This window comes from Motacilla alba, chromosome 5 (genome assembly GCF_015832195.1).
Source record: "Motacilla alba alba isolate MOTALB_02 chromosome 5, Motacilla_alba_V1.0_pri, whole genome shotgun sequence".
In the NCBI taxonomy this organism is placed as follows: domain Eukaryota; kingdom Metazoa; phylum Chordata; class Aves; order Passeriformes; family Motacillidae; genus Motacilla; species Motacilla alba.
Window position 1 is genome coordinate 46,538,763 of NC_052020.1, and position 26,312 is coordinate 46,565,074.

Sequence of the window (26,312 nt, forward strand, 5' to 3'; positions counted from 1 at the left end):
TCAGGAAGAACCTCTGTCTCCACATCTTTTTGCAGATTCAGTAGGGCTCACAGGAATCAATGAAGGTTTTCTGTAACTGCCAGCTAAACTGACCATAGTATTGGAGGGGTATGACATTTTCCAGGTTGGTGTTTGAATAACATTTAGAACAATTATGCTGAGATCCAAGCTATTTGTAAGGGTGCCCAGATGATATTCTGTGATCACTACAGAGAAGTCTCTTCTTCCAGCAGGGAACATATTCCATTTGCTGTGAGAGCTGTGTATGCCAGGCAAAGATAAAAATGGATAGGCAGAGCTAGCTACTGTCAGGTTAGGCACAAGAATGGGCTTTTTTATGGGGTGTAAGTAAACCTTTCAACAGGAAAATAAATTAATTTCAGGTTGGTGCGAGGATAGTCTAGACTAAGAAAATCAAAGCAAGTCAACATCATTTTGCCTCTGACCTGAAAAAGAAGAGAGGACTGCCTTTGAGCAGCCAGATGAGTATTCACAGCAGCAATCTGAGCTTTGAAGCTTATTTCTATTTACAGGCAGACAAGCAAGGCTTGTATGAGGGAACTGAGAGCTGAGTGTGACTGACTAAGGTGGGAATGAAGAAAAGGTGTGATGTGGGGGTCTTAATAGGCTTTGCTAGTAATTTTGCAATGAGCTTACATTCAAGTTTTTCAGTCAAACTGAAATCAATTGATTTTATACACAAGAAGATAATTGTTGCCTATTTTTTGCTTAGTGTCTTTTTAGTTAGGTTAGCTGTGCCTTGGCTTCAAACCTTTTTGATATCTTCCTGAAAATGACACTTTCCCTCTTTATGTGCCTCAGTATGTGGATCTGTAAAATCACAGCTGTTTGAAATGCAGTGTCAGTGTTTCCAAGCACAGAAGAGGAGTGAATTCTTAACCCAGTTTCAGCCAAGAAATTAGACAACAAAACTCTCAGAGTAACTCACAAACACAAGATCCTTTGGTTTTATTTCCTGGATTCTGAAATAAAGTAAAAAATATTTTACTCTTGAGAATAGCACTTAAGCCACATAATCTCTCAATCAAATGACCTTATGCATAGAAAGATCATATATCAATGTGGCTTTTAGGCTGACCCTCCTGTTCCCCCAGCTCAGAGCATAGATAATGCAACAGTCCTGGGTGGTTGCTTCCATCCATCAGGACATTGCCATCTTCTCAAATCACTTTCAGGCTGGGAAGGCAAATATCTCTTTGCCCATCTGCACGTTACGCTGGTGACTGCAGACAGGTCATGGTATATGGCTCTCCACAGTCCCACTGCACTTCATGCACAAGAAATTGTGCAGCTATAATGAAAAATGGAGTTGTTCTCTATAGACACCAACAGCTTTTTTTATAAGGCTGGAAGTGGTCACAAATGTCCATCTTCACTTATTTTCCACCCATTGAAGACCTACTCCTGTTTTCTATATACTAAAACACAAACTACTGCAGAGACTCACAAACCTGCTCTTCCCTTGTAGTCTGCTCCAGGCATTGCCTTTCTCTGAGTGGCAGAATACCTTTCACTTTTTTATTTGATCACTTTTGCTCTTTTGACATTAATCTTTCCCTGGCTTGCTTTACTGTGACAGTTCCTAATATAGCTGTGCCTAATGAGACAAATTCCAAGAGCACAGGTAGTGATTGCTAGATTAACAGTTTCATATCCATTTTTCTTGGGGCAAGAAATAGAAAAATTCATCATCCATCATGTGCTATTACCGTGGGAGTATGTATGCCATACCTGGAAAGCATTTAGTTTCTACTTTGCAATGAATTTAATGGATGCAAGACCACACCTTGAGAAAGAGAAGAAAAAAAAGTAGTTATGGGCACTACACATCCTAATAAATTTCTCAAAAAGAGGCCCCAGAGAAGAAAATTACTTCATGTAAGAAACTGGATTAGAACTGAGATAATTTATTGCCCTAATAAGATCAGCATTTATACATAAGGACAAGTAAATATTGACTAGGAAAACATAGCCTGATAAGCAAATCAATCTGTTTCTCACTTACGAATACATAGGAATTTACAAGCTTAATAATGCTCAGTTTTTCAGACTCAGAGACTTATGTGCTCTGGTGTATCCTGAATGAGGAAAAGGCCCCCATCCCTCCTCCCCAGTAAATAATTCAACAACACACACACACTAGAAAAAAAAGATAAAAAAAGAAAAAAATTTAAAAAATGAAAAAAAACCCAAAACCCCAAAACTAAACAACACAACAACCAAAAAGAAAGGATATCTCTTATTCCTGGAGGTTCCCCATGGAACAAGAACTGTCACGAGTGTTCATTTCATAGACTTATAAACATTTATCCATTCATCACTGCCATCCACAAAGCACTGTTCAAAATATAATTTATTTCCATCTTTTCTCTGCATTGAACTAGAAAATGCAACAGACAAGAGGAGCTCTGACTTTGTATGAATGGCCTTTTACAATCCAAATGTGTCTTTTGAAGCATGCATTTAAAACAGATAAATATAAGAGGACATTTGGGAACACATTTCCATGTGCACCTGGAAAGAGAAAGGGAAAACAATGGTGCAGTCTGTACTGCCTAATCTCATAGAATAATTCTTGTCATCTTAGACCAGGTGACAAGAGATGACCTCTTAGATTCTCCCTAATTCCTTGGGTGCAGGACTCCCCAGTGAGCAGAATGAGGCAGGGTGGGGAAGAAAGATGGTGCATTTTTCTGAATGTTGTTGTCGAGTCTAAGTCCCTGGATTTCATGACCTCTGAAATTGCTTGAGGGATAGAATGGAGTAGCAGAGCTGCTATTCCTAAAGAAGCATTGTCCTAAAGAAGCATTAAAGTCACTTTAAACAAAGAATCCAGCTGGCTGACCTGAGAGATGCTCCATCCAAAGAATAGACAGCCATTTTTTCAAAAGCATGGAAATGCTTGTGACTAAGAGAATGACACAATTTGTTGATTCCTTTCTCTCCCTTGTCAATGCAAACTGGCAGCCAGATAATCTTGATTACTTCAACTTTGGAGTGTAGCGTATTGCTAAAGAGCGTTATAAAACATTGAACAATGGGTAGCAACCTATTAAAATTTTGCCTCTAGAGTCATAAGTGGACAGCAGATGCACCAGCCTTTGATCTTTACCCCAAATAATATCTTCTAACAAACTTTTCATAGAACTGCTGGGACTTACCATGTCCATTGGCAAGCCCTTTTCATGGTTCCCTGGTGTGGTGGTCTTTAAAAGACATCTAAAAATTTCAGCACCTGTTCTAAACTTCCATGATCAGTGAAAGACAAGGGGGCCCTGAGTGGGCAAAACCATCTACAGATCGCAGTGCTGGCCGGGACACATGAGGTGTCTCAATTTTGGCTCCAGGTACACACACAGAGGGCACATGTGCAGAGGTTCTGCAGATTGCCAGTGTCGGGTGAGGTGCTAGAAAAGCAGTATCCTGGAAACACACCTCCCAGCCTTCCTGCGCCTGCAGAGTGCGAGCAGACGGAGCAACCAGAGCCGGACACCTTTGCACGGGCAGCCGGGGAGGTCGGCGCTCCTCCGACACCCGGTGAGTGATGGAGGCTGATGGGAAGCCTGTGTGCGAGGGGAGGGGGCAGAGGAGGAGGTGGCTTCCTCCTGACGCCATTTCCGAGGGCTGAGATATATAAATGAGCCGGTTGCTGCAGTGCCCCATCTGGGATCTTCAGCCAGGGCACTGGCGTAGATACACACGCTCCGTGCTGCTCTCCCCCCGGCACCTCGCCTGGAGCCCCCACGCCACGACAGTCTCGTCCTCTGCCCCTTTCTCCCCGCCTCCATCCCGCCAGCGCCATGAGCCGGCCAGAACTGCTCGCCGTCCTGCTCCTGGCCGTGCCGGGTAAGTGGGGCTGGGATGGGTCCGTGTCCCCCGGGCCCCCGGCAGCGCTGCGCCCGCCCCGCTCCGCCCGCGCCTCCAGCACCGCGGACAGCGACGGCCCGGCCCCTTCAGCACCGCGGACAGCGGCCGCCGCAAGGTCACTGCCGAGCGCCGCACGGGCCCTGCCAGCCGCCTTCCCTTCCCTTCCCTTCCCTTCCCTTCCCTTCCCTTCCCTTCCCTTCCCTTCCCTTCCCTTCCCTTCCCTTCGCGAGGGGCACAGTGCACACATCCAGTGCTGCACCCAGGGACCACTTCCATCATCTCCACTCCCGTTTTAGCAGAATAATGTTTCTCTGTTTGTGTTCCAGATGAGAGGAATAACAAGTTCTCCTTTTTTCCCCTCCTCTCCTTATCTCACAGCTGTCTCCCTCCCTGTGACAAATGACATGAATAAAGGCGACACTAAGGTAAGGCTGAGCCTGTAGTGGAAGGGTGAAATGAAGAGAAAGGATGTGATGTTTCACCTCCACCTAGGTGGTTGGGTTTGGGCCACTTCCAATAAAATACCCTGCAGAAAGTGTGAGGAATTTGCATGAGGTCCCTAAAGTAGGATCCATCTCTGCTCCCTTCCTAACAGAATTTACCCTTTGTGCATTCACTTCTGGGCAGCCAAGGAAGTCCTTCAGGATGCGACAGAGGGATAAGGCAAGCCTTTAGAGAGGAGATGGAGGCTGGGTAAAACTCTCCTTAGTCCTCCTACTTTCAGCTTTTCAAAGCTCTCAACAGGAGGTGACTCAGGGGAGAGTGGGGGGAGACGTGATTCAGGAACTGTGTGTGTTTGGAAGTGTATACATCGGAGTTTGTGTGCTGCTTAAACATGCATGCTCTGGAAAAATAGGCAACTGGTACTCTCAGCTTGCTAATCCATCCTCAGCTCCTGCTCAGCCTGTCTGGATGGCTATGAGCAGTGCAGGACTTGGCTGACCTCTCCAGCCCTCTTTTACAGGCTTCTGTGCACATATCTGTGTCACACCCTCCAACATTTATAGCCGCCCTTCACAAACGTGCACTCCCAACGGCCTTTTGGCACCTAAATGCTTGGACAGGAGGGTTTGCCTGTGTTCACCTATGTCAGACATGACTCCCTGACCACCCCTCCTTCCCCATCTTTCATATGAGCTGATCTCTTGGCTGACCAAATTAAAATTTCTTTGGAAATTCATGTCTACAAAGGAAACTCCAGCATTTTTTCTTTTGACTTCTTGAACCATTTCCTGTTATGAAATCTTCTAGCCACACAATGTTTTTCCCCAGGCAGCAGCAGGGGAGGGCACACTGATGCCAGTCTCAGCCACAGGCTCCATTGCAGTTACCTGCAGGACATGTGCCATGAGCAACACCTCCCTGTGTCCTGTGAGACATGCCTGGGCTGGAGAGCAGTTGCTTTGTTAAGACTTTTAGCCTGCTTAGCCCTTGCTGGGACAGAGCCATGAGCTGTGAGACACTGGGTGCCTTCCTCAGGCTGTGTGCTGCTGAGGAAGGGGATGTGGCACAGGCATTTAGCCCTTCAACTTTCCATGCCAGAGAGGGCATCTGATAGAACAATCCATTAATCATATGATTTTCCTTGTGAGGTCTATTCCCCAATACATTCTATGTATATAAAAAGGCACTTTTGTGGCAGTTAGTGCAACTCTATGGAAATGCTTCCACCAAGAAAGGACTTTCCCAAGACTGCCCCACTTCCCTGGGTATTATACTGACACAGGCTCTAACAGAGAGCAAAATCAGCTTTCTTTTAGATTTGCTGCAACTAGAAGAAGCTATTAGGGCTTTCATGCCTTCACCATCTCTGAGACACAGCATTTCAGGGAAGGAATTCCTGGTCTCATGGAACAGATTAGGGCAGGGATATCATCACATGAATACAGCAACAAGCACTGCAGCTCTTCCTACACACCATGTTCCATGCCACCAGCATTTGTGGGTGGCTCAGGGCTGTGTAATGGGTAGTCAGCACCTGCAGGCCTTCCCTGGACAGCTCATCAGACTTTCCTTACACCAAAGGCTTTCCATAGGGAGCTGAACAAGACCAAAGCATTTACAATGTCTCTGGTGTTTGCCCACTCATGTGCTCGGAGGATACTATTTCTCACTTACAACCATACATTTTAGAAGGGCATAGCTGAGCTCAAATATGGAGAAGTCTGTCCTTGTAAGGGCACAACTCTTTGGAGATTTCTGTGTAGGAACATTGTGAGCTGCTCTTAAGGATCTAGTTACATGCTCATGGTTAGATGATAGTTATGGCAAAATTCCAGTCTGAGTTTCTGCACTGGATTAATTACATTCATTTGGAAAGGATCTCCTCCATTTCCTGATGCGGGCTGTTGTTTCATGACCTTGTGAAGTCTCACTCTGCAAGACCTCCTCTAACAAAAAGACAAGGAGAGTGTTGTGGGATGACTGCACTCTTCATTTCATTACCTTACAAAGTTCCTCCACAGAGTTGAATGTATTTCTGTGGTGAGTGATGTTCTCTTTGTGCTCAGACAAAGACCTTAGATCAGCTTAGAAGTCTTGAAAAAGTTTGAATAGAATATTTCATTGAACCAGAGCCTTACTTCTCATGCTGAGAAAGTCTTAACTTCTGAAGCTGCATCAAATACTGCTACAATAAGTGGGTCCAGAGGTTGGGAAACATGAGAGGGAAATATCAGTTTTTTCTATTCAAAGAGTGACTCAAAGTCATCTAAAATCAGTATTAATGGATCATCTGTGATGTAGGAGATTTTTAGCAGGGAAATTCCCCTGCTTTCTTTCTTTTTTTTAAATCTTTCCTGTAGCATTTTCAATCCATTAGGAAATTCTCTCAAACTGTGTAAGGCATATAGTTCAACATTTTATGGCTCTGACCTGCAAAAGCAGAATTCTCTCCTTACACAGGGTGAGAATTTGCCCATTCCAGCTGTCCAGTGAATATATCCAACTGCTTGAATGAACAGCATTGTGGATGACTGGGGACTGCTGACTTGTGTTTAATTTCTACTGCAGCCACAGCGCTCTGCTCTCCTGAGAATGGTACATTGTGAGGGAGGTCAGGGCTCTCAGGGCTGCCTGCTGAAATCATCAGGAGAAAGAGGTTCAGTGAGTGATTTTTTTGCCTCCAAGGCTTAACTTGTATTCTTTTTTTCAATTCAGCCTCCCTTTTTTCCCACAGGCAATTGCGAGCCCTGCATTCTTCCTAGATTGCATTATAAAAACATCACCCTTTTGAACTAAGCAGCCTGATTTCTACACTGCTAATCAGTACCAGTCTGTAGTGAATGTTTCTGTGATCATTTGGGTCTATATGACCACATACTAGGGCTCCCAGCAGTGTGTCTTGGCATGGCAAGGATGCCTGCAATCTCAGTGCAGGTGACAAATGACATAAATAATGCTTAACAAAACAGGCTGCTGGTAAGGGTGGGCCCGGAGCTCATCCTGTCGGAGAGGCCATGTCAGAACATCTGCTTTCAGATGACCTGTCATCATGTAGAGCTCTCCCAGTCTATAACAGATGGCTTGAACACTCAAAGCACAAGGTCAAAAACTTCTCCAGAGTGTCTTGTCCTTTCTAGGGCTTGAGAGCAGTATTTCTCATGTGTGTTTGAAAGTAGTTTGCCTCACTTCACCTTCCATGCCTGGCTTCAATCTAACTATGATGTCTTTCCCAGGGTTTGAAGAGCTTTTAAGATTTCAAGGTCACCTATTGAACAGCTATGACCACTTTTTGCTCTCTACAACCTCTCACTGAGTCCTTTTATGAGATGGAGGTAGAGATATATTGACTTAAAAGAGGATGATTTTGGATTTTCTGTGTATATATTCAGATACCCTTTACTCTCCAGATGTGCTCAGACTCTGGTGTAGTCTGAAGCCATGGAAGCCTCAGCTTTTTTGAGGGATTGAGTGTCATGTGGAAGAAGCTCTTTCCATTGTCATGTGTAATTTCCTCACTTCTTAGTTGCAGGAGGTACCTTCTGTTCCTGAGCTAGGGAAAACAAGAACTGAACATTCAGTTCCAGCTTGACCAGAAAAGAAGATCTGTGCCATCATCTGCTGTACTTTAGCCTTGGTAACGAGTAGGAACAAAAGACAAAAAACCAGTTCTTTAATTTGTATTTTTGTCTCTTTCTAGGTGATGAAGTGCATTGTAGAGGTCATCTCTGATACTTTATCTAAGCCAAACCCCCTGCCGATCAGTGAGGAATGCCTAGAAACTCTGCGAGGAGGTACTGCCTCAGACTTAGTGCTGGGCATCAGCAAAGGCAAATCTGCCAAGCAGAGGCTGGTCCTGCCCTGACCAACTGAGCCCTGGCCTTTGGACCCCTAGCAAGGGGTCCCTGACACGTTCAGCTTCCTCTTCCACTGGGCTGCACTGGGCCCCAGGAGCAGGGATGGAGCCGCTGCTTGTCCCAGGCCATGTCTCGTGCTGGCCACAGGGCTGCTGGGTGACATCAAACTGCCCGGCTCTCAAAGGACCTTCCTGTTGTCTTAATCACATGGTTAAGATGTGAGAGCAAAGCAGACCAAGGGAAAGAAAAGAGCAAATGAAGAAGTGGCAGTTGGGGTTCTGTTTTATTTCCTGGGGTTGGGGGGAGGTTTGCTTTGACTGCTTTCTGTACTAAGTCTCCCCTGTTGCAGATGAGCGAATTATTTCTATCCTTCGCCACCAAAACTTATTGAAGGAACTTCAGGAAATTGCTGCACAAGGTACAGTGCCAGTATATTTTTTTGGGAATGTAACTATAGGGAAGATTGTTTTCTTCCGTTGTGGTCCCTTATAGAGTTTTATTATTTGGTTGGTTTTGTGATTGTTTTTTTATTTTATAATAATTTGAGATCATATAAATATGCCCTAGAAAATGTAGTTCCAAGATTTTCAGCAGAGATTGCGACAGTGGGGACAGGAATTTTGTTTATAATAACTCCAATATGTATCTGATTATTTCAATAACTATCAATGTAACTTGGTGGTGGTGTAGTCTCAAGACATTTTGAGATGGGGGAACTCTAAAGGAAACACTGTAATTTAATTCAGCAATCATCAGCTCCCAAACTAGAATGAAAGGCAGGAAAACCTCCACTGTCTGTGCAGCTGGAGTCTAGCACTAAACCCAGGTGTGGCAGCAGGGAAGCCCCACTGAACAGTGAGTAAGACTTGCACCCTAAAGACCCCAGTGAAAATCTTCTTGAGCTAATGGGTACTTTTTGATGGCTTCCTTAACTCAAATGCAAGTTTCTTTGGTTTGGAGAGGTGCAGGTCAACTGCACTGGTCAATGTGGGAGCAGCAGCAGCACCACGGAGCTGTGCCAAGGGGTGTTGAGGGAAAAAAAGGGACATTCTCAGGTGCCCAGTTGCCCAGAGCCAACAGGCAGACCCCAGGCAAGGCTACCTCACAGCTAGCCCAGATCCGTCTGTCCGGGTGAGGCTACAACAGGGCTCTCCCCAGGCTGCAGGGAGAGCACCTCCTGGCTTTTCCTACTCCTTCTCCCTGGGGTAACCAGGGGGCAGCTGGGCATCGTCAGAGAAACAATGACTAGGGCATCCCTGTGCCCTGCTCCTGTGTGGCAAGTCTGCCAGAGATGGCTGGAAGGCTGTGCCACCAGAATGCTTTCAGATTAAGGAAGCCACAGAGGCAAGAGGGAGGAGGGAAAGGAAAAATTCAGGAAGTCAGAGTCGGGAAAGAGTCTCATGCAGCTCCCAAAGCCGTATTTTAGTCACTACCCAAATGGTGGAGGGGCCAGATGCTCAGTGACCTCAGATGGACTACCTGGATGCTCTGGTGATCCAGAAGAAAGAAGACGTGGTCTCTTCAGTATCCTGGGATAGGGCTGCACAGGCACACCAGGGATTTGGGGAGAAGCACTCAGATATCAGGCAGGCTGCGCCACTCTGCATGGAGTCCACGAGAAGGAACTTGTTACATGGAGGTGTACCTTGCTCCACTCTTTCCTCAGCCTGAGCCCATGACCCACTTAGTCCCAGGGTAACATGAGATCCAAACTATAGATCACAGAGACTGGGGTTGGAACAGTCTTGCAGACCAAAGGAAAAACAAAGGTGTTAATCTTGGTGTCCTCTGTGCTGGTGCAGCTGGTTCTGCTCAGGCTGGAGAGCCCACACCATTCAGTTCTGGGCTAGAGAGGACTGGGCTGCCAGCACTGGCTCTTGCTCTTGCATTAAGGCACAGCAACAGGGCATGAGCTGGTTTAGACAGGGCTTGTTTGGCTTGCAGATCCCATTGCTGGTTGCCAGGACAGCTGCAGCCTACCCTCCAGCTCATGCTGCCTTCAGACACCTCTCTCCAGGGTGTTGTATTTTTCTAGCAGGCTCCATAATCCCAGAGTTAAGGTATGGGGCCTTGGAGCCCCAGACTACCCCTGCAGTGGGAATGAATGCTGCTTCTTCCTCTCAGCACGCGGGGGAGAGGGGCCCCCACAACCAGGCTAGAGGACACAGGAATCCTCAGTGCTCACCTCAACAGAGGTGCATAGGCACAATCTGGCAGAAGGCAATTTTTATCTTACAATATTCTGGTGATGAAGTCTTTTGTTGCTCTCAGTGTGCTGCAGTTCAGCACCTCTTATTCCCTAGATTTCCATCAATATTAGTTTTACTGGCAACCCTGCATCTCTATTTAGAAACCATTTTCTTTCCTGCAGATGATGTTTTTGATTGTGGTTCTGTTACTGCAGTTGATTCACATACCTCCAGTCTCACTCCTCCCAGCTCCCAGGCGGATTTTTCCACTGTAGCAATCATGAGGGGCACAGAACTATTTTCCTACCTTTACTTTCTGAAATACAGAAGGGACTGTTGCCTTTCCCTACCTTTTGTTACTTGACACAGGTGCCAATGAGAGAACTCAGCAGCAGAAGAAAAACAGCGGCTTTGAAGATGAACTTTCCGAAGTCCTTGAAAGTCAGAACAACAAGAACAAGCAGAGAGGTCAGTGTCAGCCTCCACCCCCGGGAAATCCAGGTCAGGCTGTAAACAAGGATCTTCTTCCAAACAGCCTTGATATGTCCATCTGCTTCTATTTTCTTTGATGCTGCTGCTGACACATACAAGCAACCTGGTGCTTTGCTTTGTTCTTATTTACCAGCTCAAACAACACGTAGTCTCTGAGCTATAGTAACTGGTGATGGTCGAGTTACTAAAGTGATACTGACCTTTCTACCCTGCTGCTGACACTTTCACTCACTTACAATACTTAAAATAAGTCACAGCCAGGGAAATCCCACACTGAAAGAGTCAATGAAGCAGGCAAGGGGGATCTGGCTTTTTGCCTGTCACCCTTGTTTCGAGGCATCTAAGATATTAAGTAATTAGTGTCTGAAGGGAAAATTGAAACACACACAGTGCACACATCCACACAAAACACCTGTACCTTGGAAAGATCACCTTCAGCTGGGATTTCCCCTTGCCAGTGTATTACTGGCCTTACTACAGACAGGGAGTTTAGCAGAAAGGAGGGATTGGCCCCTTCCCATTTCCTTGTCAGGAAGATACAATGCAAATGCAGGGTGATGTGACTCCTTGTCCAGCAGCAGCTGGGTGCCCACAGAGGGTCTCAAGCAGCTCTGGGGCACATGGCTGACCCACAGCAGCACAGCACTGCTGTGACACCAGTCCAAAACTACTTACAGCAATGAGGAGTGACACCCCCAGGGGCTGCTGCTGCTGCAGCCAGCACTGCCAAAATCCAACAGGTGGGATGGTGGCACTGCATCTCCCTACTGCCAAGACACACCTGAAACTCCTGCTCCGGAGCATGGAGATGAAGGAAGATGAAGTGAAGATGAAATGTGGCACATGGGCCCACCAGGCCTACTGACAGTCTGGTGACACCAGCACAGTGTCACAGGTGGCCACCAGCCTTATGTGACCAGCTCTCTGCATCCCTTCATCCTGGCACACTCCTCAGCCCTCCTTGGGGCTGCACTTACCTTTCCATATCTCTCTGGCTTTTAAACTCCCATTTTTTCTTTTGCGAAGTGTTTTCTCTGGCTAATAGTGTTAAAAGAGACTAGTCTCCCTTGAGCAAGAGCAAATACTCAGCCCACATTAAGGTCCTGCTGAGTAGTTCCTTTGCAGAAGCAGAGACACCCCTCCTCCCTCCAGCACCCTGTGAGCAAGGCTGGCTGCCTCTTCAGCCTGGTGGGAGAAATAAGGATGTGATGTGAGTGCAGCACTCAGAGTAGGGAGAGCTGTGCAAGTGCTGTATTACACTCCTAAATAATTTAATTTTACATGCAGTCTGGTTTCATGCAGGGTGAATTCGTGGCTGGCATCTCAAGAGATGGTGATGAGGACTGTGCTGCAGAAAAACACTTCAGCATATGTTTAACTTCAGCCTTGCAAGTCTCTCCATGAGCACAGGCACCAGAGAGAACACTGCCTTGCCTGAATGCAAACATATGCTGAAGTGACTTGCAAAAGGATCCACGGGCCGGCCAGGCAGATTGCTGAGCGGGGCTGAAGCTCCCTAAGAAACGCTTGGCCTTTGCTGGTTGTGAAATGAGCTCTCAGCAGAGGTGTTTCTTCTTGTTTCTCCCTCTGTAGATGCTGCAGGGGAGCTCCCTGAAGAGGAGCAGCCCACAGGGTCCCTGGCTGAGCTGGCAGCACAGAAACCCCAGCAAAATGAAGACTCCAGAGAGGAGGAAAAAAGCCTGGAGGAGAGGGAACCCAGACCATGGGATACCAACCCTGTTGAGAAAGAGGATCGGGAGGAAGCTGAGAGCAATGACATCAGGGATACAGAGGATACCCATCGAAACAACATTTTGGACAACCACATTGGCAAAAACTTCAGTGAGGATGAGCAGCAGCAGCAGCAAGAGGATGAAGAGGAGGAGCCCAGAGGCTCCAGGGATAGCCTGGAGCTTGAGGATGAGGGAGAAGAGCCATCCAGGAAGGGTCAGGAGCACAGCAAGGAGGTAGCAGGGGAGCGTGTGGAGCGGGAGGATGATGAAGCTGCAGAGGAGGACCCTACTGAAGCAGAGAGGTCACTCGATCTGGCTGAGGAGGACGAGGAGGCTGAGGAGATGCAGGGAGGTGACAGTACGTATCCCAGACTGCACTCATACCTTCCTGGGGTGAGCTGAGGGCACTGAGACAGATGGGTGAGAGGCTTCAAAAAGTTGAGGCAGATGCTAACTGGGTTTACAGAAACACACTGGCCACCCAGACCCCACCACAAACATCTGACATATGGGCCCATGCACAGCAGGTAACACGGGCCCTGCAGCTGCCCTGCTGCTCAGCTCTCATAGATCCTGGGGACAACTCACTTATCTTCCCTGAGCTTCTTACAGGGGTTTTGACTGCTGCCTTCAAGCCCCATTACTGACATGGCAACGTGAGAGTGGGTATTTCCAGAATCTTGGGAAAGCAGGCCTAAGTCAAGAAACCTGGCATCACCACTGAAGGTTCAGTTCAAAGGTGGACCTTAAACAGGTTAACAGTTGTGTTCACTGCTTTGTTTAATGCTCTTTCAGATAACGATGATGAGCTGGGATTTGGAAAAGATGTGCAAAGCTCTGAAGAGGAGGAGGAAGAGGAGGAGGAAGAGCAGCCCCGGGTACTGAGAGGAGGGAGGCATCACCTGGAGGATGAGGAGATGCAGGGAGAAGAGGAAACCTTTCAGCCCAGGAATGCCAAAAGTGATGAGATGGAGGAGGAGTCCTCCAGGGAGTGGGAAGACACCAAGAGGTGGAACAAAATGGATGAGCTGGCCAAGCAGCTGACATCAAAGAAGCGCATGGAGGAAAGTGATAGTGAGGAAGACCCAGACAGGTCCATGAAAAAGACATTTAGGTCCCGCAAGTATGCCTTCAGTAGTCCAGAGGAAAATGTGAGAAGGTCATGGAAGCATCACTCGAAGGAAGACAGCAGTGAAGGAGGCTTTCCACTTGCTCCTATGCCCGAAGAAAAGAAGGATGAGGAAGGCAGCGCTAACAGGAGAACAGAGGTTGGTGTCACAGGTTTAAGAATAAATCCCACTCAGGTCTCCAAACTACTGGAGATGTGGATGGTGTGCTGGCATTAATGTAGCCAGCAGTGGTCTTCTGAGGCATTAAGTTGATGCTTAGTGAACTTCCAGTCATTCAGCCTCAGGTATTATTGAAGTTTGCACCTGCTGTGCCTTTGGTTTTTATCCTTGTTTTTGTGACTAGCGCAAAAGTATTCTCTGGCCCCCAGAGCCATGTCTCCAGTGACAGCACTTCTGCACTGGCCAGACAGAGTGACCAGAGCTATAACTGGAGCCTAGGGGTAGTCCTTGTGTCCCAAAGCCCTTCCAAGTCAAAAGGAGTGCTTTCCCTGTCCCAGGGATGGAGTGAGTAATGTCAGACCTCCTACAGAGGTAAATCAGGGGTGCAGCTGTAGTGAGAAACCTGAGGTACTGGAGTGGAAATGGTGAACAGACACAGAAATACATCTGAGCCAGGCTTCCAGAGACAGAGACCTCCTTCCCTGATACCTTGAGTGATGCTAGGTAACAGCTCAGCACATCCCCAGCAGCAAGGAACTGCTGGTGGGTTCACCTTTGTGCTGAGGCCCAGCTCCAGGCACAGTTGATTTGGGATAATACAGGAAACTGGGCAGCGGGGCTTGGCTTGGGCTTTGTGAGCCTGGGACAGGCCATGATCAGGTGCCTGGGAACAGGCTGGGGCAGCAGGTGAGTGAAGCCAGTTGGCTGTCTTGCTTTCAAAACACCCCTCTTGCCTCAGTTAAGTGCCAAATCATTGGCCAAAAACTGCCCATCAGCATCCCCCCCATGAGAGCATCTCCAGATGTATTGGTTCAAAGCAGAGCCAAATGTCTCAGCTCCAAGCAGGGGCACAGTGGGGTGGGCTGTCCCATCTGCCTCCCACCACTGTCTGCTCACATCCCACTTCTCCCCCAGGGAGGCTGCTCCCCACCTGCCCCTGCTCTGGGGCTCTGGGGTGCACCTTGTCTGCAAGGTGGCGGACTCAGGCTCCAAATGGGGATTGGGAAGGAGGTTGCTGAGGCTGCAAAACTGCTGTGTTTACAGCTGCAACAAGACTTTTTTGTTTGGTTGGCTTTTTAAACTAGATCAGGGCCTCTGGGAGTCGGTGAGTAAGGCTAGGCACGCAGCAGGGAGGGAAGGCACAAGCTCTGGCTGCTGTCCTGTCCCTCTCTTCATTTTTGGGCCATGGGGCTGCGTGACTTGGCCAGTGAGGCCAGTGTGGGTACAGATATGGGCTGAGAGTGCTGTCCCCTGCACTTTCCAGGGCTCAGCACTTGGGACCAGGCAGATGCAAGCCAGAGAACACAGGCAATGGTTTGGGTCTGACCAAGCTCTCTCTGGGTGCTGTAGAGAAGTTCAGAACCTATTTTTCTCCCTTTCTTGGGGCTCCAGTTGCAGCCCAAGTTCTCCAGCAAGGTGAGCTCAGCCAGCTGCTCCCTGATCCACTTCAAACAAAATGGAACAGCTGCTTGGGCACCCTGGGTGTTTGAAGGCACCCTGAGCTGCTGGCACCCTACTGTAGCCAGAGTTTTCCCAGGGGCTGAGCCAAGGGCCCAGCAGAGGGGCAGGGTGACTTTTTTCCCCTGTTCAGGAAAATAGCTCAGGAAGATAAAATAACCCCCTTTTTTTCATACTTACTTTACTTTTCTCACACCAGCCACATGTACTGCAGTGGCTCAGGGTCCACCTGTGGTTTGCAGCTGCTGAAGGCAACAGCAAGGCTTTGCTCCCTCCCCACAGGAGAGAGGGGCTGTCACCTCAGCTCTGCCAGTGGGAAGAGGTACAGCACCAAGTTTGCTCACACAGAGCCTGCTGCTGCTATGCGGAGTGCATGGCCTGCAGAGAGCCCAGGTGATCACAGCTGTGAGGGACAGGCAGGGCTGGGGCTGGCAGCAAGGCAGGGCCAGCTGGATATGACCTGAGCTCAGGCAAAGCCATGCAGTCAGGCATGAGTACCTGCACTAAATAAAGCAGCTACAGCGACAGCATAGATACACAAGAGCTGATATAGAAAGACCACCAAGTGATGGGCAGCTTGAGCCTTTGAACTGCTTCCTCAGTCACTATTTTCCCAGGAAAAGTATCTTCTGCTAGTGGAGGTGCAAGCAAAGACCCAGGGCAGGGTGGGGAGAGGGCAGGGCCCATGCTGCACTTCCCGAAGGTGGCAGGCAGCGGTGCCCGTGCCGGTTTGACGGCACTGACTGGGTGCTGGCACCCGGAGCTGTTTGCCAGAGCCTGCCCCGGCTCCTCAGCAGCCATCTCCCTGCAGCCCCATGTTCTGGAGGCACAGCGCTGCTGCGGGCTGCCCTGCCCGACAGGGTACGGGGGAAGGATGCCAGCTGCATCACTAGAGCAGTAATTAAACATTAGGGAAGAAGTAATCAGTGCTGTGCACACTGGTCTGTCCAGAGACGGAGAGACAAATGCAGGCTGAAGGAATGGGGTAGGACAAGGCTGTACCCAGGCAAGGCTCTCTGTCGCTCTGGGGGGCGAGGGCTGCCCGCCTGTGGCCACTGACAGTCCCGGGCTTTTGTTGCAGGACCAGGAGCTGGAGAGCCTGGCTGCCATCGAGGCGGAGCTGGAGCGCGTCGCCCACAAGCTGCACGAGCTGAGGCGAGGCTGAGGGCCCCGGCGCTCCCCGCCGGCCAAAGCAGCGCCGCCACGCTCCTGCCTCCCTCCCTCTCTGCCACCGCGCGTCCATTTCCCGATCTAAGAGCAGTTAAGCCGAGCAGAAGCACCGTGCCTAGGAACCGACCCCGCTAGCCCCAGGCCTGCCTCCCTCGCCATAGTGTTGTGCCCATCGCCGCTGCCTCACCTCACGCTGCCCTCTCCACACGGATGTCCACACGCCCGGCAGGGCGCCCGTGGCTGCGAAGTGCAACCTACATGTGTATTTTCTGTCTGGGTGGGGTTTTCTCCCTCTTTTTTTTTTTTTTTTTTTTTTTTTTTAAAGACAGGACAGCTTTCTAGAAAGTTCTTTCACCGGTAGTTTCACTGGGTAAAAAACTGCAATAACTTGTTATCTTTTGATTAAAAGCTGAGAACTCTGACTGTAATATATTCTATATAAAAAATTTATCTAAGGAAAAATAAAACTGCCGTGGGTTCCTTCCTTTGTTTTGGCAGCTTCAGTGTCAGTTGTCAGCGTGCTGCAGGGCCTGTACAGTCCTGCAAAGAGAGGGGGGACGGAGGGCTCCCCTCACCACGGACACACCGTGGTGGCGCTTCCCTCCTTACCCGGGCTCCAGCGCTGCTGCCCTCCGGGGCCTGGCATCGGGGACGCTTCCCTGTGGTCCCAAGCACCGTGGGGCTCTCCCTGCCCACCCGGGGGTCGCTGGTGCTGCACTGCTCATCCCCCTGACACTGGGTGTCCTGGGTGCTTCAGTGCAACTTGGGTCACATCTGAGGCTCATCAATGAACACAGAGAACACAGTTAAAAGTTTAAACACTGGGCAATACTTGACCGAGTCAAGCCATCTGGACAACACACGAGATTAGAAAGAAGTAACAAATAGGCCAGTCAGGAGGAGAACTACCGGTCTGTGCTCCCCAGAGGTGAAGTGCCATTCTGAGGAGATGTCCCTCCTGTGCCCTGGCTCACAGGAGCCATGGTGACCAGCTGGCACTGTGCTTACAGGCAGAACCTTTCCATCCTTTGGGCTTCAGACCGCAGGGCAGCTGGAGGACCAAGGGGTGCCTGGATTAGGGAAGCTGGCCCCAAAATCTCTGAGCACAGATCATATTTTAGATGTTCTATGTGCCTTGGCAGGAGAGGGAAAGATCCACCCACTGTCAGGGCTGTATTCCAGACCCCCCAATTTGAAGCTCAGTTCTCTCCCATCACCTGCAGCCCACAGAACAGCTGAGATGCTCAGGGAATGGCTGCCAGGCTTTGAACTCAGCTTATTTCTTTAGTCTGCAAAAACCCTCAGTGCTGTTGGCCTTGGAGTGCATTACAGGGGGTGTGTGTGGGGGGGGGGTCCCTGGCGCAGGATGTGTGTGTGTGGTCCCAGAGCTGTACCTCACCCACAGGATGAGCTTCCCAGGGAGGAGCAGGAGCTGCTGAGTGCGCATTGCCCTCATCCCCAGCCCTGGGCAGGCACTCAATGGCAAGAGGAAGTGTTGAGGCCAAGACACAGCCCAAAAACTGCCCTGGCACAGGGCACAATCCCCTCAAAGAGCCTGGCTGGGGAAAGTGCACTGGAGTAAACTGTGAGTCTTTCATCTCTATCCTGAGGAGATCCCACTCTCTTTAACCTCAGGGAAACATGGAGAAACCAAAGTGAAACTAAAGGTTGGACAGAAACAGTACTAAAATGTCAATTAGGGAGTTACCCCACCTGAAGAAATCACATTTTACATACTGATCTTCACCTAAATTTGAATTTGAATACTGTATTTTTAATCTGAATATTGTATATTTTAAATATACTGTATTTATGTTTATTTCCCACCTCAGGGAAATGGTCAGCACCAAGCCTGACAGAATTCAAGAAGCATTTGGACAATATTCTCAGGTCCATGGTGTGATTCTTGTGTCTTGTGTGTCTTGTGCATGGGGTGTCTTGTGCAGGGCCAGGGGATGGACTTGATGATCCTGATGGGTGCCCTCCAACTTTACATATTCCATTATTTAGTTTCTCCCTTCTGTTTTTGTGACAGAGTCTCTGCCAGTAGCAGCACCCATACAACTCCTTGCGAACTCAGGCCTACATGTCCCGGTAAGTTTACAGAAACCCTCAGACCCCCGTCACACCAAAACAAGCAAAAAATCCCCACCAAACAAAAAAACAACCCCAAACCCAAGAAACTAACCTCCACAGAAACACAGCCACATCCAAAGGAGTTAGACAAGTTTTTTCACTAAGGAAGGCAGCAGTGGACAGAAATTGTCCATACCTGATGCAAAATCAACAAGAAGAAAAATATTGTTACTTGATGGAGCTACTATAAATACTGTCTTAATTGGATATTCAAGTAATCACAAATATTTGGGACCCAAGGACTTTCTTCAGATGAAAAGATGGTGTTCAAGGCCTGAATGGGGCTGCAAAACAACTGCACTCTGAAAGGATGTGAATATCAAATTCCCATGAAAACAGGCCACCCCAATGAGCTGCTCATCTCGCTGCCCTATCCGCTCAGAAAGAGGAAGCAAACTAGAATTTGTTATAAGGCATTTATTTTCATTATGTGTTGGAAAGGGACAATCCTCTCTTCAAAACAATTACAGAGATAATGCCACAATACCTACTGCATATTGCTTTACTGTTGAAACCAAAACAATTGTCCAAAACAGATGCTTGGCAAACAAAAAGAAAATTAATATATTACCATTGAAATGAGTGCTGTTAGATGAAAGCACCATCTCCATTGTCTGATCTGATCAGTCATGCAACTGAAGATGCCAAATAGCAAGTATTTTGGGTTTTACAGTAAGCCATGATCTTTTAAGGGTTTATATAATTCTATACAAATTTAAGTACAAAATGGGAATTATGTTTCAGAAGTCATAGTGAACCAGGCTGAAGCGAATCACAAGACACACTTGTTAACACTGTACAGCTGGATTTGAACACAGATACCAATGAACTTGCGAAACCGAGCACACGCACACAATGGTCCCCGAGATTCAGCCACACTTGGGTGGGAAGCAGTGCTGGAGACTGAAGGACAACATCCAACACTACTCACACCCAGAGGGCAAATTCTCTCACAGCTGTTGGGATCCCAAGGAATTGTTGTTACTCCATTTTAAGAACGACATTGTTTTTAGTATGTGGTTGTCACAAGGGTATACACAAGCTGTATCAAATACTGAATCAGAAATAAATAATAAAAGATACATCTAACACATCTTTTATTTTTTAATATTTTTTTTACAGCACTGACTTTACAAGAGGATAAACAACTCATTTTTAGGGGCTGCTAACATCTGAAACAAAGAAGTCACTATTTTATACTCAACATATTCTCAACACTTAATAATTTTATATATGTATATATGACTTTTCACACACAAAAAAAGAAGTTAAAATAATTTATATCTAAAACTACTGTGTAAAGAATGAAGGAGGAAATAAAATGTGGGTTTCTTTAAAAATGCTGGAAGAGGAAGACCTGATTTTCATGAACTCCATTTGCTGTTTCAGCTATTTCTGGAGTTTCAAGAGATTTCCTGGCCATCAACAAAAAGTTCCCAACACATCGGAAGCCCTCTGCAAACTTACGATATGCTGGGTAAGGTCACCTGCTAATGAGTTTGTGTGGGCCACAGGCATCTGCTATCATCAGCCCCAGTGGATTTGGGGTAAGAATGATGGAGAGGAAGAAAACATCACCCCAGATTGCTATTAAAAACCACAGAGTGAAATTCTGGACAACTGGTATCATGATGTCCACTGGCCAGGATTTTGCTCCCAAGCCCTACTCTCCTTGCCCTCCTTCTGCATCACAGATAAAGGATGTTTTTCTTTCAATGGATTTTGTTATTTCCACAGGAAAGCTGCCCCAAGAGCAGGGTGGACCAGACCCCAAGAGCCACCTGCACACACAAGAGCAAAATTGCTTGCTACAAATGCTACTGTGCTTGTGTTGCTGAGGAATCACTCCAACATCTCCATTTATGTCTGGATCCTCCCAAACTTCAACCATCTCAAGTAACTTTTGTGGCCATGTAAATGTGACAGAATCCATGAAAACCATCCAGTCAAAAGCTCAGGTGTTGATGGCCTGGATCCACATAGGGTGAACAGTGAAAGGAAAGGTAGTAAAGATGTGGAAAGTACTTTTCTGGAAGTTACATTCCTCTGAAATAGATATTAAAGCAATATTACAAATAAAACCAGCAATGTGATCTGCAATGGCATGTCCATTTCTCTATGAAAGTGAGAGGAGATTATATTAAAGGAAATATTTTAATCTACACAAAGCATTTTCACATATTTCTAATTACAAAACACACACCATAAAGTAATTGTATACTGAATACAGAAATCAATACATCTCTTACTAAAAAGGAGAGAGGGGGAAAAAATTAGCAGGGTAATGCAAGTGAACTCCTGCAAATGTGTGCATGGGGAGACTGCTACAAACTCAGACTCTGTTCACTAAAAAAACAAAATCCAAGATTTTCTGCACAGCTGTGGAAGGCAAGGCTACAAGCTAGTGTGGAAAAGCCTGAACCACTTGTCACTGCTGCCATTCAAAGACTTGAGGAAATCAGTGTTAGTCTAAAAACTGAGAAGTTTGGATTTTTTTAATTGGATGAAAACAACAGGAGCATTTTTCCTGTTTTGCTTTTTTTTTTTTGCCAGGCAACACCTCTGGCCCCATTTATTCTGTTGCCTTTGGACTGTGTTCTGCCTCTATTATCTAACCACTACTCCACCTGGTTGTTTCCTGGCTGGATACTGCCCACAGTTCATCGAGAAACTTGAGGCTTTATCTTGAGCAATTCTCATTATCTCCTGATGCCTCTGAGTTGGGTTTTTAGCTTGTAATCATCTACAATGAGAACAAATTGAAGTGGTAGATTTCTGTCTGTGCAACCTGCTGCAGACACATTCCCACATTTAAGGGAGATGTGGGAGATCTTTAAACAGCTTTAACATTACAACAGTCTGAATAGCAATAATGAATTTATCCTACTACCGACCAGCACAGTTGATCAGCTCCTCAGCACAAAGGTTGTACAGCCAGACACTTCAACCAAAGGCAAAACATCACTGGCCCAGTGGTTCTGCATTACAAAACCACAAGAGCTAGCACTGATGCTGATGGTTTGGTTGCATTTCTGCTGTTGGCTTTCACATAATGATCAGGATGTTCTGGCACAGGCTACAAAGTCAGGCACAACATGGCCAAGTCAGGTAGAGAGGGAAGAGGGTGACTTTACATCACAGGCAGCAGCAATACTACTCAAGTACTCTTCAATATGCAAAGATCTTCACCTTTGGAAGCTAATTAAATAATTACAGTGGAAACCAGAGTCTCATCTCCACCATACTGACACAAAACCTGGAGAAATTCCAGTCAAGGTAATGGTATTAATGTGGATTTCAAACAGTGAAGCAGAAGAGTAATAAATCCCTAAAAAGCTAACTGGTGACCATGTAATTTTAATATAACTGCTCTCGTCAGCAAAGCAGTAACAGCTGCTGTTACTCTCTGAAAACACAGGAGAACCTTTTTCTAACCCACAATAAAAAGAATTCAAACAGACATTATGGAAAAATCTCCTCAGATTGTCTGCAATTTTAAGAGCAAGGGCATTCTGGCATGATCTAATGTTACTACACTCCTACTTTTACAAAGAAAGACAAGACTACAGAATATTAACAAACTTACTGTGAAGCTTATCTTAAATCAAAACTATCCTGAACTTACCAAATGAGGCAGCAATTCAGAAAAGCACTTTAGCACAAGCTTAATGACATACTCATGCTCAAATGTTTTACAAGAACGTAATTGTGTGTCTGGATACTTGGTAATTTACAGTTTTGGCTTTTACAAATTGGTCTCCCAATTTGCCCCTATGATTTAGCAACATTCTAGTACACGAGCCATTACCTTAATTTCTGCAAGGAAATATAGTAGTACAGCAAATGCACGGTAATGTATGTCAAAACTCTATTGTAATGCCACATCACAACAGGTACCTGCATAACTGCACCTGGTAAATTAAAGTGATACCGATACATTCGATAAATAAAAAATAAATTACAGACTATGGGAAAAATGTCACTGATCACACCAATGACCTAAACTTGTTTTCTAGTTACTGCCAAGGTCTGGAGTAATATTTAAATATAGTATTTCGTTAAGCATTCAGAGAATTACAAAATAAACTTCTAACAATCATTTGTAAACAAGTTTAAAATGCACAATTATATTTCAGTAGTTTATTTTGGAGAAAAAAAGCAGTGCAAAATAGGCCAACCAAAATTCAGAAGGCAGCCAGGAAAATAAAATTCTTATTTGATGTTCTAACTAGGAAACAGCATACAGACATTTCCATTGGATCCAACACTCATATTCATGTAAACATACTTAGTTTGAAAGGTCTTGAGTTAGTAACCCAGTTCTAACATCATTGCTCCATCCCCACCACCCGATAAAGAAACAAAACCCAAAAAAACAAAAAAAGCCCAAGCAATTGTAATAAAGGGAGCAATAGGCAAGTCTACAAACACTCCACCAGCTGGTTACAAGAAAGTACCATACAAAAATAAGCACTGGCAAGTTCCTTCCTGAGGGCATCTTTTGTTACACATGTAACATAAAAACACTTTTTATTTTAAACAAACAAAAACAAACCTCAAACTGCAGGTGTCAATTTCATTTTAGTCATGGCTTTACAAAAGGTTTGGTCTACCATGAATACTTTTATAAACCCTTACCTATGTACATCTGACTCACTCACACCACAGCCATCCGAGACCTGCAAGCTGCAGACAACATGGGATCCAGCAGCCTCAAAGCATACAAGGGTTGTGAAGCGTGCCCAGCTCAGAACTGATCTGCAACACTTGAGGAAGTTGGCTGTGCTCATGTGCACCCTGGGATCTGACTGATACCATACTCATAAGGTTCTTCGTAGAAATATTTTAAAGTTAGTAATCCCTCTAGAGGTGGAATCATCTTCTATTGTGTAAATCATCCTGAAAAATTCAATCCTGGCTACGGGAAATTCCCAAGAATGGCATTTTGGAAGAAGACCAATCTCTCCTACAGAAAAAGCATTGTTTACATAAAAGAACTGCTACACAACACTCTTCAAAACTTTTTTCCCCTCTAGGACTGGTACCATCAGATAGGGCGGTGACATCTTTTACACAGTTTAATCCTCTCTCCACGATCTACCTGGGCTTTAAGTTCTAGACCCTTTCCTTCTGAGTAGCCATCTAACACATGATACTAACCAAACTTGTATTAAATGCTGCAGTGACAGATGCTTTATGAACTCGTGCTATAGAAAAGACAGAAATTCCTATATTTGCAAGCTAGGAGCTTAATAAGGAAATATTCTTTACACCACCCTTCTTAAATGTATTTTAGGGCTAATAAGGGGAAGAGAAGGCCACTTCTACCAAAATAGTGTTTCTGTTCTTAGCACTTGGATATTTCCAATATAGTGTTCAGAACTAGCAAAAGTTGCAGGAATTCTCAACGGCAGAAGATGCTGCCATACTAGAAGATATCTCAAGAGATACAAATTGGCTGTGCTATAGTTTACAAATAGTATACAGCACTGTTGTAAATTATCATATGGCCTTGCCTGGCAGCTTGCAACAAAGTAACGGGGTCTCCAAACTAGAGCTGTTCTGTATTTCTACCTTATATGAAGGTACACAATTTTGTTTGTATTTTAGAAAAAAATGCACAACAACATGGATCTGTGAAAGGCAGCGACTGTGTTACCTTCTCAGGATACACAGATCAGGTGTGCTGCTCCAAGGAAAAAGCACAGCTCTGCCAGCCTTTTCCCGGAACTGTCCCAGAGTTCTCACAAGTGCAGTGGAGGGAGAATTACACTCCCTGTGAAGAGACGAGCTGCTTGCATTAACTCTTCTAAGATTTCGGCACTAGCAGACAATTGAAAGCATGTTATTTAGTCTACTAAACGACTCCACCTAAATAGTGGCACCCTCTCTGGGTGAAAGGTGTTGCTGTTTGCAAGCATGGTTAGAAGCCCATCTGAGCGAAGCAATGAGGCCTGGGGGAGAACTGCAAAGCTGGAACAGGGGTGGTCACCTTGGTTCTGTGCCCTGAATAAGCAGGCTGCTCTGTCCTACTCAAAGTGCAGTGGCTTCACAGCAAGCTACCTGCCAACATCATGACTGGTCAATGTTTCAAGAGATTTGGTTTAGTGACACTGAAGTTGTCCTAGCTTTCTTATGCAATGGCCTACCTGGAAAAAAGAGGAACGGGGAGTTTTTAGGCAAAAATCTCTAGCACTGTTACATTCAGACACTGCATTTCAACATTATTATCTTCTTAATACCATGAGGTCCGATTTTAAAATGCTGGTCACCAGTGATTACAAAGAATAATAGAAATGAAAGAGCAACCCTCCCACAATGAAAGGACTAGTGTTAAAACACATGTGTGTGTAAACTCACTACAGGTTTGTAACTGGAATCTGACGAAATGGATTTGGATCACTTTCTCGCTCTTCCCCTTTCAGTCCGTTTCATCAGCAAATTAGGTTAAATCAAATTGAAAGTTTTTTTTATTTTGCTTTTTTGTATTGTGTTTTATGTTGGGGTTTTTTTCCATTTTTTTGTCAATTGTATTGTTAAAGCCTGATCTGGTTCTGGGACCACAATCTGTATCCCTGGGGCTTTTTCTCAGTCCATGGCATTGACAAGTTATTGAGAAGAAGCTTTTGTTGCCAACGTAGCGACGCAGTGCTGCTGGAAGCTGGGGGACACTGCCGAGTTGCAGCCTAGTCTCTGGTGTTGCAGTTTTACTGAGCTGTTGCTCTCGCTCTCCACAATCCAGGAGGAGTCTTTTCCCATGACGCTGAGACAGCCTGTGCTAGCACAGCATATCCGCTCGTCCATGATCCCACCGCTCTGCTCTGCCAGGAGCTTGCTGTGGTTTAGCTGGGTCACCTCAGGTACCTGACCCTGCAGGACAGCAGCTATGTGGTTCAGCAGATCTGTGAAAAATTCTGAAACACCCTCATAGCCTGCAAAGAGAAAAAATGAAGGAGAGAAAAAAAGACAATTAAGTAATTTCCTTAGGTTCTTCGAGAGGCTTCTCTTAACAGTTTGTTTCTCGGAGTGTCCTTACCCTCCACTGATCATAAAAAGGTGATAAGAAAAATGTTTTCTCCATGACATCATTTAAAGTGACACCAGAAGGAGATCAGCATAACGAGGAACACAGAGTCTTGAAATAAAAGTATTTTTCCAATGAGAAAAAAACAATTGCCTTTCAGATTTGCTACTTCTTTTTCCTCTGATGTATATATACATATATATAATTTTAGCTATATTCTATCATTTGTTGCTGAGTCCAGGTTTTCCCCTAAGTTACAAACTCTCTGGTATAATGTTGGTCTTTTCCATACCATTTCCAGGTTTACTATGGCAAGTAGCTCTAGTGCAGAGCTTTGTTGAGGGTCTGGACCCTCTCCAGGATTTGCCCAGCAATACCCTCAGCTAGGGAAACCTCAGAGGACAGCAGGGCTGGCTTTATACCCGACAGAAAAGGCAGCTTCCCACTGAGCAAGAAGCAATGCTTGTCTAACCTAACCTAACTTGACACTTAAAACATGTTTGCTGCTATGTCTGACAAAACACCCGAGGGAAGGAAACATACATCAACGATGTAGTATTTGGTAGAAACATCAATCATTTATTTTGGTACTGAAACCACCTTTCTGCATGTTCTGTTAAGTGATTCCAAGCAAT

General features: G+C 46.1%; 2 protein-coding genes across 6 annotated transcripts in view; one reads left to right on the forward strand and one right to left on the reverse strand.

Moving 5' to 3' along the window:
• Positions 1-3,639: 3,639 nt before the first annotated feature.
• CHGA (chromogranin A) lies at positions 3,640-17,001 on the forward strand. Its single transcript, XM_038139386.1, has 8 exons — positions 3,640-3,867; positions 4,267-4,313; positions 8,030-8,123; positions 8,536-8,604; positions 10,745-10,843; positions 12,461-12,958; positions 13,396-13,868; positions 16,429-17,001. Exons 1-8 carry the CDS (start codon positions 3,822-3,824, stop codon positions 16,510-16,512), a joined length of 1,410 nt encoding a protein of 469 aa, XP_037995314.1. The 5' UTR covers positions 3,640-3,821; the 3' UTR covers positions 16,513-17,001.
• A 2,054-nt stretch (positions 17,002-19,055) lies between these two features.
• ITPK1 (inositol-tetrakisphosphate 1-kinase) overlaps positions 19,056-26,312 on the reverse strand; it is a 153,431-nt gene continuing 146,174 nt past the window's right edge. For all 5 annotated transcript variants that reach the window (XM_038137734.1, XM_038137735.1, XM_038137732.1 and 2 more), the window contains one exon: positions 19,056-25,585. In XM_038137734.1, the coding sequence (XP_037993662.1) occupies positions 25,263-25,585 (323 nt within the window). In that variant the 3' untranslated portion in view covers positions 19,056-25,262. The remainder of the gene's footprint in view (positions 25,586-26,312) is intronic.

Excerpts from the sequence above, each read along its gene's own strand:
- CHGA (XM_038139386.1), top strand. The coding sequence starts at position 3,822 with ATGAGCCGGCCAGAACTGCTCGCCGTCCTGCTCCTGGCCGTGCCGG. Across the intron at positions 4,314-8,029 it reads TGAATAAAGGCGACACTAAG|GTGATGAAGTGCATTGTAGA; the intron begins GTAAGGCTGAGC and ends GTCTCTTTCTAG. Across the intron at positions 10,844-12,460 it reads CAACAAGAACAAGCAGAGAG|ATGCTGCAGGGGAGCTCCCT; the intron begins GTCAGTGTCAGC and ends CTCCCTCTGTAG.